General features: G+C 45.4%; 1 protein-coding gene across 2 annotated transcripts in view; it reads right to left on the bottom strand.

Moving 5' to 3' along the window:
• Nucleotides 1-21,282, bottom strand: part of LOC311224824 (single-stranded DNA-binding protein 3) — a 78,897-nt gene that overhangs the window by 20,451 nt on the left and 37,164 nt on the right. For both annotated transcript variants that reach the window (XM_084309951.1, XM_084309950.1), the window contains exon 5: nt 1,478-1,567. In XM_084309951.1, the coding sequence (XP_084166077.1) occupies nt 1,478-1,567 (90 nt within the window). The remainder of the gene's footprint in view (nt 1-1,477; nt 1,568-21,282) is intronic.

The raw sequence follows: 21,282 nt of genomic DNA, 5'->3' as shown, positions 1-21,282 counted from the left end.
TAATGCATTCATTTTTTAAATAAATAATTCATAAGCTGCGTTGTCATCTGGTGCTTGATATATGCTCGTCCAATTTAACAGCTTGTTTCTCAGTGAAGATACAGCTTCTTCAGTTATTAATCCCTTTGTCTCCCTCCTCCTCCTGTACATACTGTACACTTATAGACTGCAAAGACTGGTAGGTGGTCACTGATATCATTTAAGAGCAGGCCGCTTATTGTATCGTTTTCCAAATTGTTTGTGAATATGTTGTCTATTAGTGAGGCAGAGTCGGAAGTTATTGTTTTTGGTTTTGAGATGAGTGGACAGAGACTCACAGCATACATTGTTTCAATAAATGCCTCGGTTTTCTTTGTGTTTGTTTGGATTTAATAAATCAATATTAAAATCCCCTTATCTACAATAAGTGAGTAAAGAGAGAAGGAAAGAAAGTCTCCACCACCAGCAGCCCTGTGACAGATTATTGAGAAAATTACCACATAAACCGAACAGAGACGGCAGAAATCCCACAGTAAACGCCATGAGGCATTTACATGATCATTGGGGTTTAGTCGTAGTCGGAACATGAGCTTTTCCAGGCTATTGTGATCGGGATATGGTCTTTAATGTGGTAATAATAAGGTGCATGTCAAAAGCATTCAGATAGAGGGAGGCAGTGACGGATGGAGGCGATGGAGGAGGAGTGGAGGAGAGTGAGACAGGAAGAGGAGGTGGAGGAGGAGTGAGACAGGAGGAGGAAGTGGAGGAGGAGGAGAGTGAGACAGGAGGAGGTGGAGGAGTGAGACAGGATGAGGAGGTGGAGGAGAGTGAGACAGGAGGAGGAGGTGGAGGAGGAGTGAGAGGAGGAGGAGGAGGTGGAGGAGGAGTGGAGGAGGAGAGTGAGACAGGAGGAGGAGAGTGAGACAGGATGAGGAGGTGGAGGAGTGGAGGAGGAGAGTGAGACAGGAGGAGGAGGTGGAGGAGGAGAGTGAATACAGGAGGAGGAGGTGGAGTGAGAGAGGAGGAGGAGGTGGAGGAGTGGAGGAGGAGAGTGAGACAGGAGGAGAGTGAGACAGGAGGAGGAGGTGGAGGAGGAGTGAGACAGGAGGAGGTGGAGGAGGAGTGGAGGAGGAGAGTGAGACAGGAGGAGGAGAGTGAGACAGGAGGAGGAGGTGGAGGAGGAGAGTGAGACAGGAGGAGAGTGAGACAGGAGGAGGAGGAATGGAGGAGAGTGAGACAGGAGGAGGAGGTGGAGGAGGAGAGTGAGACAGGAGGAGGAGAGTGAGACAGGAGGAGGAGGTGGAGGAGAGTGAGACAGGAGGAGGAGGTGGAGGAGGAGAGTGAGACAGGAGGAGGTGGAGGAGGAGCGTGAGACAGGAGGAGGAGTGGAGGAGGAGAGTGAGACAGGAGGAGGAGAGTGAGACAGGAGGTGGAGGAGGAGAGTGAGACAGGAGGAGGAGGTGGAGGAGGAGAGTGAGACAGGAGGAGGAGGTGGTACCTGGAAGAAGCCGGGGGGCATGGGGCCTCCTGGCATGCCGTCGTTGGGGGGCATGTTGCCCATGACTGGGCTGGGCGCTGCCGCTGCACTCTGAAACACACAAACATAAACACACAGAAATGATTTTATTTTATTTATTTTTTTTATTCGTCTCGAACATAGAAACAAACAAACAAGTTTTAAAAAAAACAAAAAGCTATTTCTGTAAGACTATTTCCATACAATAAGTGTTCGAGAAGAAACAGGGGGAAGTAAAAAAAAATAATAAAAGTAAAGTTTTTTTATATATCCAAATGAGAAAAAAATATGTATTATCACTGTACACACACACACACATGCACTGTCCACACACAGACATGTACTGTACACAGTCACACACAGAAATGCACTGTACACACAGACATGTACACACACATGCACTGTACACACACAGACATGCACTGTACACACAGACATGCACTGTCCACCACAGACATGCACTGTACACACACAGAAATGCACTGTACACGTCACACACATGCACTGTACACACACAGACATGCACTGTACACACACACAGAAATGCACTGTACACACACACACACGCAGACATGCACTGTCCACCACACAGACATGCACTGTCCACCACAGACATGCACTGTACACACACAGAAATGCACTGTACACGTCACACACATGCACTGTACACACACAGACATGCACTGTACACACACACAGAAATGCACTGTACACACACACACACACGCAGACATGCACTGTCCACCACACAGACATGCACTGTACACACACACAGACATGCACTGTACACACACAGACATGCACTGTCCACACACAGACATGCACTGTCCACACAGAGACACGTGCAGAAAGCCATACATCCATCCATACACCGTCGTGGACTAAAAACACACCTTCAAAAAAATATCTTACAGTATTATGTACCTTACTCTTGTAAGACTCAAGTTCACTATTTGACGAGCAATGCCACTGATCCTTAGCTGCCAGAGTTGTACTCCTCCTGCTGACTTGTTGTTCACAATTTGTAAGTCGCTTTGGATAAAAGCATCAGCTAAATGACTAAATGTAATGTAAATGCGCACACACACACTCCCATTCATTCAGTGGCTACATCAGAAGGTTAATATTACTATTAGCGGGTGAGTGAACTAGCATCCAGCAGCTAGCTCCTTCAAAAGTCAAGAAAAGCTACTTCCAATAACTCCAAGACTGACACACAAGAGATTAAATGTATAGAAATCTTCTCATCCGACTCTGGGGAAGATGGCAAATAAGTTTACACACTTTACGCCATACTTCTTTATAGTGCGGGTAGTATTCAAAATGAGCTTTCAGATCCAGCCAATGTATAAACATCAGACTTGGAAGTTTACAAGGGGATGTAGTGCCCGCCAAGTTGCAACAGGGGGCAGTGTCTGCATCAGGAATTTCTGTGCAGCCCCCACCACCACCACCACCCCACATGATACACACACACAGACACAGTCTCAAGTTAATTGTTGATTAGGGAAAAAGTTTCTACCACAACTACTCTCCCAACTGGCCGTGCTAGTGAGAGGAAGGAGAGAAAGCACTTGAGATGACTCAGCTCGCCGGGATCCAGGCCATCATCATCTCCTTCAGATGCTCTGCGCTGGGTTCCAAATGTCCAGACTCTCTCTTATGTCGTTTAAAAAAAAGGAGGAATAGCACTGAATCGCAGCTTTGGAACATAGGCCCTGTGTTGTCATTCCTACATGCAGGAACGCAGGGAAGGCATGAAACTAACGTGCTGGTCAACCGGCCGGAGGCTTCAGAACTTCACCAGATCAGACTTTTCATTTCCAAGCAGCCGTGGTCGTTTTTCACCGTTACGGAGCAGATCGGTTATTTGCCAAAGTGGCAGGTAGAACAGACGGGACTTATCAGCCAAGGCCTAAATGTACCAGCGTTTGCCTGGTAAACGTTCCATCTCAAGACTCATTTTTATGACTTATTAACACTATGGTCGCCAAAAACGCCATAGGACGTCTTTCCCCGCCATGCTCATTCTGCCAAAGACGCCGTACCACGTCTTTGATATCAATATTTCAAAAATCTGTGATCGAAATCATATTTCTCCCCCGGAGACTTGAGATCTACTCTTGATCCCCTCTAAACTCTCCAACGGTTCAAGAGCGCCATCTGGTGGCCGATCGGCGGATCGCCCAGAGAGGAAACAGGAAATGGAAGCTGGTGCTCATTTCAATTCGGTCCGATCACTCGGTAATAGTCCCAGGACTCGAGCTAGACACAACGGATAGCAATCCGTTACCAATAACTCGATAAACAACATGATTTGGACGTATATACTATTATACAACCTGGAAATGGATCGCATATTTCTACATCCCATAATAGGAATATTTCTGTTCCACGCTCATCGCCCAACGCTATGAGGAAGCTACGGTAAGATTCAGCATTTTTTTTTAACGTGTTCGATACTAACTGCTCTAATGATCATATCACCCACACTAGATGAATCATCTAACGTTGGCCACGGAATTATAAACGACCCCCCCCCCCCATCCGGTCAACATCAGATGATCAGTAGTAACTTCTAGAAGCACGTCCATTTGAAATTTTTTATCTCACGCAGATTCCTATCAAACTGTATTTCATCATCAATATAATGCATTTGGGGCTATAAATCACGTTCTGGAGAAAGCTGCAGAAAACAATAAAAACATACTTATACTTTAGACCGTATTTTAGTATGAATATGTGAATGAAAAAGTATAACGTTGCTACACCCTGAACAATAGATATAGGACGTTGAATGGGCCATAATAATGTCAATTTAGCAATACAATTTAAAAAGTTATAGCCCTGCAAAGAAGGTAAACATCCCCATAGACAAATAGAGCTGGCGGAGGATGGTATATTAAGAATATAAGCCTGGCGACTAAAGTGTTAAGGTTCACTTCTGGCAAATAATCAATATAATCGTCTTCCGTGGAGAGTAAAGGTCTGCTGCTCCATTACGGTCTATAATGTCTCCCAATGTCCATCGCAAGGGATGGAGAAAGGGACCGTGTTCGTAGAAGCTCGGCTGGTCTGGGATCTGGGTACATGCCGTTACAACGCCAAGCTCATCTTGATGTAAACGTTCAGACAAAACATGGTATTACCTTGGAACCTTGGAAATCATTTATCGTGCTGAGAGTAAAAGCCTACCAGTTTGTATTCAATGTCTCTTTCAACCAAGAGGAGGAAAGTATAATTTAAGAGGGTTATGGGTTCTTAAAACATGTAAAAAGGTAAGAACTAATGTAAAAGCTAGATGCGTTTAAATTTTGAGAGTTAAATTATGGAATAGCCTTAGTGATGGGTTGACGTTGTGTACTTCTCAGGGGAGATTTTAAAAAGCCTTAAAGGATCAAATAATTCAGGAGTACAGTTGAGTAAAACATCAAACGTTTAAAAAAAATTATATCTTGCAGCATATTTTAAGTTTTTCTTTCTTATATTAAAATATATTTCGTGTTTAAGAATTAAGAAGGATAGGCAGGAATAAGCATGTGCCTATTCCTTTTTTTCGGTCGTTGATTTTGGATTTTGTGTGTGAGCTTGCCTTGAATATGTACATTTGTGATTATTTATTATTATATATATTTTTTTTTTGCAAGTCCACACGGGTGTGTTTGATTAGTCTGTAAACAAGACCGAGGAATAAACTTCATTCATTACGTTGACAGAGTCAGACTCCTGTTCCATGTCAACAACACACGGACCAGCTCCAGGCTCTCGTGTCAGAACTAGATCACATATCCGAGTCTCGAGATCTGAGCTCAGATGTCTGGTATACATTTTATTTTTTATTTTTTATAAAAATTCTTGTTGTCGTTAACGCTTTCAGGTGATCGTTTTCGTAGTGTTCCTTTTGGAATTCTAGAAGTCCGTTCTAGCTTTCAATGGCCGACCCCCCGGTGCTCGCCGTTACATCATGGTTGAGAATGTTCACTTCTCCAGATTCTACGGCACGTGAGATGCGTACACCTGGAACCGTTTATGTTCACAAAATACTGACTGCGCTCTCCTCGGGCCACAGGGGAACAAACAGGAATTCTTAAAAACGGCGTGGTATTCTCCATGTCGGCCATATCAGGGATCTACGCCAATTGTTTTCCCAAGGAGCACATGTGCTCCCAAATAAAAGGAGCACACAAAAGAAATTTAGGAGCACAGTGAAAATGTTTCAAGTAACAGAGTTTTATTACATTTATATTTATCACATGCATATTATACTGTGCGTGCGTGCATGTGTGTGCATACTAAAGGACAAACATTGGTGCACATACCACCAAAAGCACACATTGGCCCATGCCTACTAGACGCAAAGGATATCGGTTGTCCAGCTGCTTTTGTATGTTGTTGTAGTGTTGTCACGATAACAGTTTGACTTTGATATCGATAAGAAAGGTAATGGAATATATTATTAGATGACAGAACATGGCAAATTCTTTATACAATTCTTTAATTAATAATAATTAAAATGTTGACGCTGTTGAAACGTAAATAATAAAAAATAATACAATTATTCTGTTACAGCTGCTGAGCTATATATACTGTATAGATGATGTCCATCAATATCTTCCGTTTGAATGAAATAGGTTCAGGAATCAGGATCGTTAGCAGAGAGAGAGAGAGGGGGGGGGGAGGGAGGGAGAGAGACTCCATCCCCCCCTTACCTCACTATTGGATGCCTCTGAGCGTTCCCAGGGATAGCTTAGTTAGCAGGTTAGCTTAACATACATGAATAGGGAGGATGCCGTTTCATTACACATAGAAACAGCGTGCCTCGCGAGAGAAGTCGTCACAGCTGTCGAACACAGGGCTGAATAGCTAGACGTCATAGCTTCTGAAATTGAAGGTCCGCGCTGCTCTGTGTCTATTATGAAATGACAATTGCGCGTTGACACGCCCACTATGCAAAGCTATTACTCGCACACTGTGCTCCTAAATTACTTTTCCAGTTCACACAAATATATTTTTAGGGGCAAATGAGTGAAATGCTTGCACTGTAGCGCCCTGCATATCACAGGACCAACCGCAGTGCTTGAAACTTCTAAACTTAAGTCAATTAATCGAAAAGAAATCGCGATTCATAGACTATGCAATCTCATTTCTAAATTATGACGATTTTCTTTTATAAAAAAAAAAACGAATAATATTTTTTTTTAAATGATGACGATTCTGACTCGAGTTATTTTGTATGTTACAAGACACTTTTAAGTTTAAGTCAAGCACTTTGTCTGTTTAAGAAAGAGTGCAATAAATGACTTTATTGAAAAAATAAGAATAGTGTGAGAGAATCGTGATCTCAATTCTTAAGAGAAAAATCGTGATTCACATTTTAGCAAGAATCGCCCCCAGCCCTAGTAGTCGATGCCAAAAACTCCGTAGCGATGGTAAATCAGGACAGACCCAGACACTTAGAACCAAGCTTCTATTACACTATTCAATGACGATCACACAACTGAAGCTTCAAAACCCAAAGAGACGGTAAATCAGGCCCAGACACTTGGAACCAAGGAACGACTCCGAACCTTAGCCTTCTGTCCCGACGCGAGGGAGAACGGATGAGCATTTCTCGCATTCTTGTCCCTTCTACAACTAACGTGTGTAACAAGAAGACCGTTGTCCATGACTTCCTATTTGAGGTGATTATGTCAGAGAGGTAGAAGGATAAATGTGGAATCTAGGCTAGAGGTGACCGATTTAGCGTGGGACTTAAAAATGATATAACTTTATTCTCGTCAACAGATACAGCCTAGACAGAGACGCATGTTCCGAGTTACATAAGCGCGCCAGAACACTCGCACGCACACGTGCACACACACACACACACACACACACACACACCAGAGTTGCATCACAAGCATGTAAAATGCAGCCGCCAGTACAGAAAGAGACTGAGGGGAAAACCTGGAGGCTACATGCCTAGAACAGGGAGGGGGTTTAAGACCCAGGGGAGAGAACGGTTCACACACACCTCCACCTCCTCCTCCTCCTCCTCCTCCTCCTCCTCCTCCTTCTTCTCTTCCTCCTCCTCCTCCTCCTCCTCAAACCTTCACATACATAACTCCTCGTCTAGGACACAGCTAAAGCACACACTCAATGCACAGCGTACACACATGTGCAGAACTCACGCACGCAAACACACATATAGACACAGGTACATACACACACATACACACACACACACACCCCCTCTCCGACCTTAAAACTCCCTGCCCTTCCCCCTTCTCTCTGAAACCACTGCAGTGCATGCACATAAACTCAAAATCACGCACACACGTTCACGCGGACACACACACATATATACAGACACACCTCCCCCATCTTTATGCTAATTCTGCTAGTGAACATGAGCAGGGCACTGAGTCCCTGGGGAAGAAGAGGCTGCTACCTCCCTCTCTTGTGTCTGCTACCTCTCTCTCACTCTCTCGCTCTGTCTGCTACCTCTCTCTCTCTCTCTGTGTGTCTGCTACCTCTCTCTCTGTATGTCTGCTACCTCTCTCTCTCTCTCTCTGTGTCTGCTACCTCTCTCTCTGTATGTCTGCTACCTCTCTCTCACTCTCTCGCTCTGTCTGCTACCTCTCTCTCTCTCTCTGTGTGTCTGCTACCTCTCTGTGTGTCTGCTACCTCTCTGTATGTCTGCTACCTCTCTCTCTCTCTCTGTATGTCTGCTACCTCTCTCTCACTCTCTCGCTCTGTCTGCTACCTCTCTCTCTCTGTATGTCTGTTACCTCTCTCTCTCTCTGTATGTCTGCTACCTCTCTCTATGTATGTCTGCTACCTCTCTCTCTCTGTATGTCTGCTACCTCTCTCTCTCTGTATGTCTGCTACCTCTCTCTCTCTCTCTCTCTCTCTCTGTATGTCTGCTACCTCTCTCTCTCTCTCTCTCTCTCTCTCTCTCTCTCTCTCTGTATGTCTGCTACCTCTCTCTCTGTATGTCTGCTACCTCTCTCTCTCTCTCTCTGTGTCTGCTACCTCTCTCTCACTCTCTCGCTCTGTCTGCTACCTCTCTCTCTCTGTGTGTCTGCTACCTCTCTCTCTGTATGTCTGCTACCTCTCTCTCTCTCTCTCTCTGTATGTCTGCTACCTCTCTCTCTCTCTCTCTCTCTCTCTCTCTGTATGTCTGCTACCTCTCTCTCTCTCTCTGTATGTCTGCTACCTCTCTCTATGTATGTCTGCTACCTCTCTCTCACTCTCTCGCTCTGTCTGCTACCTCTCTCTCTGTGTGTCTGCTACCTCTCTCTCTGTATGTCTGCTACCTCTCTCTCTCTCTCTCTCTGTATGTCTGCTACCTCTCTCTCTCTCTCTCTCTCTCTCTCTCTCTCTGTATGTCTGCTACCTCTCTCTCTCTCTCTGTATGTCTGCTACCTCTCTCTCCCTCTCTGTATGTCTGCTACCTCTCTCTCTATCTCTCCCTCTCTGTATGTCTGCTACCTCTCTCTCCCTCTCTCTCTGTATGTCTGCTACCTCTCTCTCTCTCTCTGTATGTCTGCTACCTCCCTCTCTCTCTGTATGTCTGCTACCTCTCTCTCTCTCTCTCTGTATGTCTGCTACCTCTCTCTCTCTCTCTGTATGTCTGCTACCTCTCTCTCTCTCTCTCTCTCTGTATGTCTGCTACCTCTCTCCCTCTCTCTGTATGTCTGCTACCTCTCTCTCTCTCTCTGTATGTCTGCTACCTCTCTCTCTCTCTCTCTCTGTATGTCTGCTACCTCTCTCTCTCTCTCTCTCTCTCTCTGTATGTCTGCTACCTCTCTCTCTCTGTATGTCTGCTACCTCTCTCTCTCTGTATGTCTGCTACCTCTCTCTCTCTCTCTGTATGTCTGCTACCTCTCTCTCTCTCTGTATGTCTGCTACCTCTCTCTCTCTGTATGTCTGCTACCTCTCTCCCTCTCTCTGTATGTCTGCTACCTCTCTCCCTCTCTCTGTATGTCTGCTACCTCTCTCTCTCTCTCTCTCTCTCTGTATGTCTGCTATCTCTCTCTCTCTGTATGTCTGCTACCTCTCTCTCTCTCTCTCCCTCTCTCTCTGTATGTCTGCTACCTCTCTCTCTCTCTCCCTCTCTCTCTGTATGTCTGCTACCTCTCTCTCTCTGTATGTCTGCTACCTCTCTCTCTCCCTCTCTCTCTGTATGTCTGCTACCTCTCTCTCTCTCTCCCTCTCTCTCTGTATGTCTGCTACCTCTCCCTCTCTCTGTATCCCTGCTATCTCTCTCTCTCTCTCTCTCTCTCTCTCTCTGTATGTCTGCTACCTCTCTCTCTCTCTCTCTCTCTCTGTATGTCTGCTACCTCTCTCCCTATCTGTATGTCTGCTACCTCTCTCTCTCTGTATGTCTGCTACCTCTCTCTCTCTCTCTCTCTCTGTATGTCTGCTACCTCTCTCTCTCTGTATGTCTGCTACCTCTCTCTCTCTCTGTATGTCTGCTACCTCTCTCTCTCTGTATGTCTGCTACCTCTCTCTCTCTCTCTGTATGTCTGCTACCTCTCTCTCTCTCTCTCTCTGTATGTCTGCTACCTCTCTCTCTCTGTATGTCTGCTACCTCTCTCTCTCTCTCTGTATGTCTGCTACCTCTCTCTCTCTGTATGTCTGCTACCTCTCTCTCTCTGTATGTCTGCTACCTCTCTCTCTCTCTCTGTATGTCTGCTACCTCTCTCTCTCTGTATGTCTGCTACCTCTCTCTCTCTGTATGTCTGCTACCTCTCTCTCTCTGTATGTCTGCTACCTCTCTCTCTCTGTATGTCTGCTACCTCTCTCTCTCTCTCTGTATGTCTGCTACCTCTCTCTCTCTCTCTCTCTGTATGTCTGCTACCTCTCTCTCTCTGTATGTCTGCTACCTCTCTCTGTATGTCTGCTACCTCTCTCTCTCTCTCTGTATGTCTGCTACCTCTCTCTCTCTCTCTGTATGTCTGCTACCTCTCTCTCTCTGTATGTCTGCTACCTCTCTCTCTCTGTATGTCTGCTACCTCTCTCTCCCTCTCTGTGTGTCTGCTACCTCTCCCTCTCTCTCTCTCTCTCTGTATGTCTGCTACCTCTCTCTCTCTCTGTATGTCTGCTACCTCTCTCTCTCTCTGTATGTCTGCTACCTCTCTCTCTCTCTGTATGTCTGCTACCTCTCTCTCTCTCTGTATGTCTGCTACCTCTCTCTCTCTCTGTATGTCTGCTACCCCTCTCTCTCTCTGTATGTCTGCTACCTAGGGATGCCCCGATCGATCGGCCACCGATCGTTATCGGCCGATAATCAGTATAAATATGCGATCGGGGAATTCCGATAATTAGTCATATTCGCAGATCGCGGAAACTGATCAAGTGGATATCTCACTCGCTGGTCTCAGACGCACAGGACCTGCAAACTGCTCCTCCTCCCTAGCCCCGCCCGTACCCGTGTAGAGTTTGTAAACACGAGTCTAGATAGTGCATTCGACCTGAGCTAACGTTAGCTACCTAGCTATCGTTACTGTTTAAACAAAATTACCCAGTCAACTATTCACTTTTAGTAGGCATTGTCTAACGGTATTTAGCCGGCTAGCTACTGATAGCTCCGGATATCAACAAATGCCCCAGGACGTCTAGTAGTCCATGTTGATATCTCCGTTAGCTTGCGTTAGCTTGCGTTAGTTCACAGTTCAAAACGAAATGTCTGATTGAACTAAATAGTTGTCTTAACGTCATCTAGCCGGCTAGCAGTAGCTACAGATAGCTCCTGATATCAATGTCTTATAACATTGATTGAATGCGTATTCGAGCTGAGGGCTTGCTGAATGTGAAATGACCAAAGCATAACGTTACCAATAGGGTCCAGCTGCAGCGCCGGAGAATCCTTTTTGGAGCTGGAGGCTACTAGAGTACACACAGACAGTGGAGCTGTTTGCAGATAGCGAGCATTTTGACTTGTTGCGTGGTGGCGATGTCTCGCAGATAATACAAGTACAAGTCTAATTATATAATATATATATATTTTATATAAAAAAAAAAAAAAAAAAAAAAATTTATTTCTTTTTAATCAAAAACGATCGGTATCGGATCGGTATCGGCCGATATGGCTCACGACGATCGGTGATCGGTATCGGTGGCAAAAAACGTGATCGGGGCATCCCTACTGCTACCTCTCTCTCTCTCTCTCTGTATGTCTGCTACCTCTCTCTCTCTCCGTATGTCTGCTACCTCTCTCTCTCTCTCTGTATGTCTGCTACCTCTCTCTCTCTCTGTATGTCTGCTACCTCTCTCTCTCTCTGTATGTCTGCTACCTCTCTCTCTCTCTCTGTATGTCTGCTACCTCTCTCTCTCTCTCTGTATGTCTGCTACCTCTCTCTCTCTCTGTATGTCTGCTACCTCTCTCTCCCTCTCTGTATGTCTGCTACCTCTCTCTCTCTGTATGTCTGCTACCTCTCTCTCTCTCTGTATGTCTGCTACCTCTCTCTCTCTGTATGTCTGCTACCTCTCTCTCTCTCTCTGTATGTCTGCTACCTCTCTCTCTCTCTCTCTCTGTATGTCTGCTACCTCTCTCTCTCTGTATGTCTGCTACCTCTCTCCCTCTCTGTATGTCTGCTACCTCTCTCTCTCTCTCTGTATGTCTGCTACCTCTCTCTCTCTGTATGTCTGCTACCTCTCTCTCTCTCTGTATGTCTGCTACCTCTCTCTCTCTCTCTGTATGTCTGCTACCTCTCTCTCTCTCTGTATGTCTGCTACCTCTCTCTCTCTCTCTGTATGTCTGCTACCTCTCTCTCTCTCTCTCTCTCTCTGTATGTCTGCTACCTCTCTCTCTCTGTATGTCTGCTACCTCTCTCTCTCTGTATGTCTGCTACCTCTCTCTCTCTGTATGTCTGCTACCTCTCTCTCTCTGTATGTCTGCTACCTCTCTCCCTCTGTATGTCTGCTACCTCTCTCTCTCTGTATGTCTGCTACCTCTCTCTCTCTGTATGTCTGCTACCTCTCTCTCTCTCTGTATGTCTGCTACCTCTCTCCCTCTCTGTATGTCTGCTACCTCTCTCCCTCTCTGTATGTCTGCTACCTCTCTCCCTCTCTGTATGTCTGCTACCTCTCTCTCTCTGTATGTCTGCTACCTCTCTCTCTCTCTGTATGTCTGCTACCTCTCTCTCTCTCTCTGTATGTCTGCTACCTCTCTCTCTCTCTCTGTATGTCTGCTACCTCTCTCTCTCTGTATGTCTGCTACCTCTCTCTCTCTCTCTGTATGCCTGCTACCTCTCTTTTCTCTCTCCCTCCTTGACCCGAGTATTCATCTCACTCACTTCTCCAACACTTTCTATCCCTCCTTCCATCCAATTCTTTCCCTTCCTGTGACCCCCGTTTATTTCTCCACACCCCTTCCCTGTGCACCACCCCCCCCCCCCCCTCTCTCTCTCTCCTTTTCCTTCTCCTCCTCCTCACCCCCTCCTCTCCCTCTTTCCCTCCTCCCTCTCCCCCTAGTAGGGTGTCAGCAGCTTGCAGAAGCTGTTGCTATGGAGACAGGTCCTATCTGCACTCTGTCCCCCTGGCATCCCCCGCTCCAGGAGCGAAGAGAGAGAGAGAGAGAGAGAGAGAGAGAGTGTAAGTAGAGGCAGGAGTGAGAAGGCGCAAGAGCGAGAGGGAGATAGAGAGTGAGTTAGATACACAAGAGTGAGACAGAGCAGCAGGGGGAAAAAAGCCAAGCAAAGGACAGTCAAAGAAAACTACAGAGAGGGAGAGAGAGAGATAGATTTCAGTTCACTATAAATCACTGTCACAATAGCGTCTTCCCGACTATTTATGGTCATGGTCATGACATGCATTTACCAGTTTGCTGATTGAATGGATGCAGAGTATGCACTTGATATGAGCATTAGTAGTAGTATGCAGTCAGTCTTTACTAAACACCAACCAGCCCGAGAGGAAACTGAACTCAAAAGGTTTTAAGCTCTAAAACTTGCTCTTTTGGTTGGTTGGTCCACAAAAGTGTCCCCACCCTCTCAGTCTCAGGGGTCACAGTTTTTGCCCCAAGATGCTGTTATTTGGCATGGAGGTCAAGTGTGTGTGTGTGTGTGTGTGTGTGTGTGTGTGTGTGCAGGTACACAGTCACAGCTATTGCAGATTTGTGCTTGTGTTTTAGTTTCTGGGTAAGCGTGCCGAGTATAAACTTACATCTACCGAACCATAAGCTTCACAAATAGACAGACAACGCTCAGGGGTTAGTACTGGATGGCTGCTACCAGGTAGGGGAAAAAGGGAGATTTCCAGCAATACTAGAATATAAGCCTTATTTGGGTGCAAGAACTCAACTTAACATTATATTATAAGTTAGCTTAGCACCCCATTTATTCTGCTTGGAGCAGCCCCAGATTTTACATCCATGTGACGTCACAGATTCTAAGGTTCTCTCATTTATCTCTAGCTGTAGGAGATGGTGTTAACAAATGTTGACTTAACCCTTTCTCTACCACGATACAGAAGGTTAACCTTTCACTACCACACTACAGTCCGTCTGTAGTGTGGTAGTGAAAGGGTTAACCTTCTGTATTGCCGCAGGGAAAGGGTTAACCATTTGGTAGTGTGGTGGTGAAAGGGTTAACTGTCCCGGGACACAGGAGGAAAGAACAGTGCATTCTTAAAACAGGTGGCATTACCTTGTGACAAGAGCCACTGAAGCTGGTGAATTGTGACCATGTGTGGTATGTTTGTCTACTAAAACAGCCACTTTTGGCAGATAACAATCTAGCATTTAGAGCATATTTTTATAAATTTTTTAAAACGTTTTCTGTATTTGTTCTCCCATCCCAATTTAGTTGTTATGCCAATTCCCTTCCTGGTCGTTACATGCATTGCCCCACTGTCGGCCTAGGGAGGGTGTAGAACTACCACATGCCTCCTCCGATACATGTGGAGTCAGCCAGCCGCTTATTTTCACCCGACAGCGAGGAGTCTCACTGGGGGAATGTAACGCGTGCGGAGGTTCACGCTATTTCCCCCCGATCCACTCCCTGCTGAACAGGCGCCCCGACCAACCACAAGGAATCGACCAGGACACATACCTCGCCGGCTTCCCACCCGCTAACACTGCCAATTGTGTTAGTAGGGACGACTGACCAAGCCGGAGGTAGCTGGATTCAATCCCAGAGTCTCTGCGGTGGTAGGCGAGTGCATTCTCCACTGCGCTACCCAGCCACTATAGCCATTCATAATTCAGCGGGGCACCTTGTGCATGCTGTACTGAATGTGTCTGAGCTGGCAGACTGTCTTATACCGCCCTCTAACGCCTTCGGCCATCATTACCCCCCCGTTAGAAACGGGTTCGTTTATTTTCTCTACCGAGCTGCGGCGTGGGGGCGGGTCCTCCGGCAAAACACACGCTTGTAGGGATGGTTTTGACTACCGACCCCGCCCGCCCGTTGAAGTGCAATGCCCAACAACGTCGGAGATAGGATCGCTGTGGATAACTGGAATGGCGATCAGATATTTGGATTCTTTTTTTTGCATTACATCAGAGACCAGGTAAGGACATTATATATGAAAGCTTGCGTTGATCTGATATTTATTTCTACTCCGATCGACGCCGTCTCTGTGTCTGTATGTGTGGCTGTTTGCCGTTGGGTGGGAGGAGGCGCGCCGGTCTAAACAACATTGCATGCGTGCACGAGGAAGGATAATAATTATGATCTAGCGTTGATTTCAGGAAGATCCGACAATCAGGAGAAAAATGACAACGTGTTTATTGAATTACATAAAAACAGTTTTCGCGTCTTTTCCCTGGAATGACTCAGAAGCACCCAAACTATATTCATATTCAAAACGATATAAAACGGAAATGTACGGATGACCAGAAGCAAGTCACTGAGATTCGACGCTGTTATTAGACCCATAGCTATACTATAAAATATAGGTTTAGCTCTACAAACTACAACTACGTTTACATGGGGTTAATGGACGGCAAGGAAGGGGTCACTTCCCGGAAGGGGGCGTGGCACTCAATGTGTTAATATGACTGAATGCATCTGCTGCCACCGTGGCCAATAGAAATGAAAGGCTACTACCTCTGGTACAAATGGATCAGTCCCCCCAGGATTTTATGTGATTGTTGTTTTTTTGAGATTGTTGTTCTTTTGTAATTGTTGCGATTTTGCAATTTGTGAGGTTTTATGTGCTTTTTTTCAGTAAAATTTCAGGAATGACTTTTTTCAACCATTTTGTCACAAAATTCCTTACGACCACAACCCCTACAGATGCATTTTGCTATGCATTATTTTCATGTGCGTTAATGCATATATAAGGTGTTTTGCTAAATTGCAAGCCCCCGCTAATATTGCGGAGATTGGTTGGATTTGCATTAATCATTGCAACATCAGAATAGACGTTCTTATGTATTCTTCCAAGCGGGATTGTAGTGAATGAAACGGTGACATTCAACTATTCCACCCACCTCGAGGAGAACCGCTGCACTACCACAAGCTACCACATCCCATTTATATTGTAATGTAACTACTCTGCATTGTATATTGTACGTATGTACATATGTATATTGAACATTTTTGTCTTGTTTACACTTGTTTAAGTACTTGACTTTTTATTTTATACTTTTTATACTTTTTATAATGATCTATTTGTACCTGGCTAGCACACTCAGGAGCTAAACAGAAAGAAGCATTTCATACAAAAGTATCCTGTATTTCTGTACTTTCTCCGCTTACAAATTACAAGCCGTTTTTGGCTGGGCTCCGCCCATACTCTGTATGTCTGCTACCTCTCTGTATGTCTGCTACCTCTCTGTATGTCTGCTACCTCTCTCCCTCTCTCTGTATGTCTGCTACCTCTCTCTCTCTCTGTATGTCTGCTACCTCTCTCTCTCTGTATGTCTGCTACCTCTCTCTCTCTCTCTGTATGTCTGCTACCTCTCTGTGTGTCTGCTACCTAGGGCTGACCTTCGATTTTTTTTTGGAATTCGAAGCTTCGGGGCGAGATTCGATTTTAATTCGAAGCTTCGAGATTAAAAAAAGAAATAATAATTAAAATTATTTGAATTTTCTATGTTGTGGGACTTGTACAGCACTTTGTTCAACTTTGTCAGTGCTGTAAAGTTTAAACCTTTTTAAATCTCAGACAAACAAAACACTTTGCTTTCATGAAATATTGTAAGCCGTCATTTGAGGCTTTATAAAAGCAGCACAATGAACACAAACCGTCAGTGCCGAGTCCGACCTCATCTTCAATAACAAACAGCATTGCTTGTTGTAGTTAACAAAGAGAGGCAGAGTTGATTTTGCAAAAAATATTTGGATATTTGAGTTGACGTGTGGAAATGGAGATCGCCAGCTGGGAGAAGCTCAGTTATGTTCAGATATGCAACCGACGGAAACATCCCCCGTGGTAAACACGTCGGCACTGTCCCGAACAAACAACATATTTCCTAAAGAGAAGGAGCCGTTGATTTCCCCGTAGACGCCATATTTTTACGCAATGTATTTTAAACGCATCGTCTCAGCTCCAGGCGGGTTGGGGAATATTTGTTATATATGAAGAGACATCATCTGTCACAGTAAAAGAAAAAGTTTCCGAAAATAAAGGGGGGAAAAGCAACAGGGTGTGGTGGCGCTACGAGGTTTTAGCGTGAATGAAAGATTATTGACCCAATCAATCAAGAAATCTGATTTGATCAGTCAGATAAAACAGGCAGAATTTGGCCGATTGTAGAATTGGCCTTTTTGTGACCCTTATATGGGTAGATTTAGCTGAATGTACAAGTGAACAAGAGAATTAGGACTGAACAAATACGATTTTAGTTAATTTCAGTTTCACCCCCCCCCCCCCCCCAACACTAATGATACCACTTTGTTACCTGAAGATAAATTATTTCAAACAATCAGTATCTGAATTGGCTGGTAAGAAGATAATCTGATATCGGCCTTAAAAACCCCATATGGTTGCATCCCTAGTACTGAGGAAACGGTGGTATTGTGAATCTGTGATATCAGGCTAAAACACATTGCCATCTGAGAATGTCCCCCAATAGTAAAATTTGATGCAAAATCTATTAATTTTCTAACTTTTTCACCCATAATAGTATGTTAGACCCTAAAGTCTACATTGTTAAAGATCCCCTCCAGATGTATTTAAACCACCCGAAAATGTTAATATTGAATAACAATTTGGATTAATGTGATTTTTCCCACCAAATTGTTCAATAAGCATCTCTACACCTTTACTCTCATTGAGAATGCAAGGGGCTATGAATACGCAAATTACCACGAAATCCATCAACACTGTTGCAAGTGCTTTTTGGACAGACTAAACTGATTCCCAATTTGTGACAATTTCTCCTTAATAGGAGACATACCCCAGTGGGTCAAGGTAATGTATTGGCTCGATACTTAATACCAGCAGACACCACCTATCTCAAGCTCCGCCCCCTCTCTTAGCTCGACTGAGGCTGCGGTTACACTAGGGCCATTTCATTTCGTTTTTCAGAAAGCTGCGTATTGGCAGGCAAGTAAGAGTTAAGTTAGACGTCGTTTTGTCTCGTCTACTATATACATGTAGTACAATGCCAAAGCAGTAGGTGGCGATGTAGTTCAAACATGAAGGCCATTTTCAACCAATCAGAAAGGTTGAACGAGACACTCCACATCCTGCTCAAAATCTCAAAAGCCACCATCTTTATACCTCGCATGAGCCATTTAGCCACATAGCATTTATTTTTCAGCAATAAACAAAAATGGATACATTCACTGTGTGTTCTGACTCATTTGTTGATACAAAACTAACATCAGCACAATTGACCACCAAGAGCGGAGTTTAGTCTCACAAAAATATCGCCGATTGTGTTAGCTTACGTGCTAACATGATTGGGGTATAACAGTATAGCATTGTGGGCTGGCTAGCAGCGAAGTAACGTTAATGCTAGCAGAATGAATGGATGTAAACGTTATTTAACAGATTGCAGAATGGGTACAATACAATACGGCTCAATACAAACAATTGTTAAGGGAATGCAGACTGTTGTAGCTGGTTATATTAATCAGCGTCCCCAGAGCGATAGTTCAACTCGACTAACAGGGTCTGAAAGTAACGTTAGCTAACGTTAGCTCACGAGCGACGCTAGCCAGCCAGCACCTGCGAAAACTAATGCCAAACTGATGATATCAGATGTTGATATCAGGAGCTATCAGTAGCTAGATAACATTAGACAACACCTCATGTATTAAACAAAAGTGAATAGATGACTGGGCCATTTTGTTTAATGCTCGTTATGTTGAAAGAGGAGCTCTGAGGTGCTCATGCAGTCGACTCTTGCGTGGTAAGGGTTTGTTGACATGATATGGGTCTGGGAGGGGGAGAATTTGACATCGGTCTCTACTGCGCATGGGCATTGGGCAGAACGGCTCCGTATCGGGCTTGTGCAAATTACATGGCACCATTGTCGGCGAGTTTCCAAAACAAAAATACCTTTTCAGCGTTCCCGCTAGGGAAACGCGGTTTCCTGCTAAAACTGCGTTTCTTGGACTTCCGGTTTGCGACGTTCTGGTGTACAGCCACATGAAAGAGCTCCCGGTCATTGAATATCAAAAAAGGAAGTAAAACAATTCAAAGCGAAATAAAAAGTGACAATCCAAGGATATAAGAGAGGAGGAACACGAGAAAAGGCGAGAGAAAAACAACCCCAGAAGAAGTACAAAGGAGGACGCAGGAGATGATTCAGGCTGCCATGACACAGTGGGAAGCTAGCATGCAGGCTAGCGTGGCGCAGTGGGCAGCTAGCATATGGGCCGGCATCCAAGCTGAAATGCAGAGCGCGTTTGGCTAGCCAACAGGCTAGCGCAGTAGCTAACCAGGAGCTACAAGCTAGCAAACAGGCTAACGCAATGGATATCCAAGCTAACACGCGGAGCATCCAGGGCAACAGCGATGGACTCGGAGAGGAGTTGGAGAAGGGTCTGGGAATACAAGCTAACGTGGCGTTGGACCGCAGCGAGGCCCGGCCAGAGAAGGACCTGCAAGCTAACATGGAAGTTATCACGGTGAAAATGAAGCAGCAAGGGATACAAGCTAACGGGACGTGGGGCCGCAGCAAGGCCTGGTGGGCGAGGGAGCTACAAGCTAACATGGCCAACACGCGGACTGGACTCGATGCAAGGTGGGGTGTTCGGAGGAGCATGGAGGCTGGTTCGGGAGAGGCGAAACAGGCGGCCCCCGGGGGAGGGACAGGGAGACGCTGGATACAAACGGACCAACCGGGACTCGGGCACCGAGGTCGGCCGGACCATCCGCACACGAGATGCAGGCGCGGAGGTCGCCCGGGCCGGCCAAGATGCAAACACGGAGGCCACACACACCAACCGGGACCCGAGCACCGAGATCAACCGGACCAGCCAGAACTCGAATAACGAAGTCTCACACACCAAGCAGGACTCGAGCACTGAGGTCATACACACCGACCAAGATTCAATACCACATATGCATATAATTAGATAGTGAATGGGGGCAATGATTCAAGACATACTGCAGACAACACACAGACCACTGGGAATACAGACAAGGTGAACACATTAGTTGGGGAAATGGAGACATAATACAAATAATACGTACTAGACTAAACTATAGACACTAAGGCCCTGTTTAGACAGAAACGCTAGCAGGTGAATCCGCAAAAATATTTTTTCGGATGTGCCTTTCGTTTATACGGAAACAGCGTTTTTACGGGGTGAAACCGTAAAAAAAGTGAGACCACCTTCCAGGGTGGAATTCCTAGAAACGATAAACCTTTGCGCTATCATCTAAACTGTCAAACCGCATAAAACGATGACGAAAGGGTTGTCAAGGCTCTCGTGGCGCGTACTGCTTACATCACAGGCATGCGCCAGTAGCCTAGAAGCGTAAACAAAGCATGTCTGATTCTATCCATGGCGATCACCTGAAGGCTACATTGGCAGTACTTTTAAATACACAAGAATCTGTCCCGCGGCTATCACAACTATTAGTACTGGACCCACTGTCTGTGAGTGACTCTGCTTTGGTCCAATCACATTCCCCACCCACAGTCTGCGAATCAGAGGCAGAGTAGGGCGGGTCTTCACAGCACGTCATGTGACATATGCGCCAATCGTGCGACAGTGGGGCTCCGTCGTCTCGAGTCGTTACAGCGTCGTCTGCACGCAGAATTCCATCCCAAAACGCTAGTTTAAACGCAAAATTAAAAGTGAGACCGCAAGACGACTTTTGCGGTTTCTGTTCAGACTCTCTCCGTCTTAACGTAGCCTAACACACAGGACGGGGAACATGGGGAATCACATTCAGAGACCTGATCGGGAGCTCTGGGAATGTACTATCATATGAAAGATAAAAATTCAAATAAAATGGGAACATCTCTGTCGTTATAGGAGGGGCCCTCTCCAGGAGAGCCTTACCCCTCCAACCCGCCAACAGGAGTCAAACAGGGTTAAAAGGAATTACCTGGGAAGTACCAATTGTCTTTAGTCTTCTTTTATATTATTTCTTCAGAGTTATGTTAGAATAGCAGTTGCTTTAAATGTGCACATGGACAAATATGAAGGACAAGAATTCAAAATGTTGGACATGAAGAGAGGCTTGGAGAGCCTCCTTCGGGGGGTATCTTCGTCTCTGGGGGGGGGGCTTCTCCAGTGGGAGGGCTGATCCCCCTCCAAACCGCCAACCGGGGAAAGAGTGCGAACCATATACCGGTAATCATTTATATCCATGTCATTTTTTCTTATTGTGTTGTTAGTTTTAATTTCATAAATGTATGCGGTGATGTCGGTGACATGGGAGGTACA

The sequence above is a fragment of the Notolepis coatsorum genome (assembly GCF_963971535.1).
Source record: "Notolepis coatsorum genome assembly, chromosome: 3".
Taxonomy (NCBI): domain Eukaryota; kingdom Metazoa; phylum Chordata; class Actinopteri; order Aulopiformes; family Paralepididae; genus Notolepis; species Notolepis coatsorum.
Note: the sequence above shows the minus strand (reverse complement) of the source record. Positions and strands in the feature narration are given on the sequence as shown.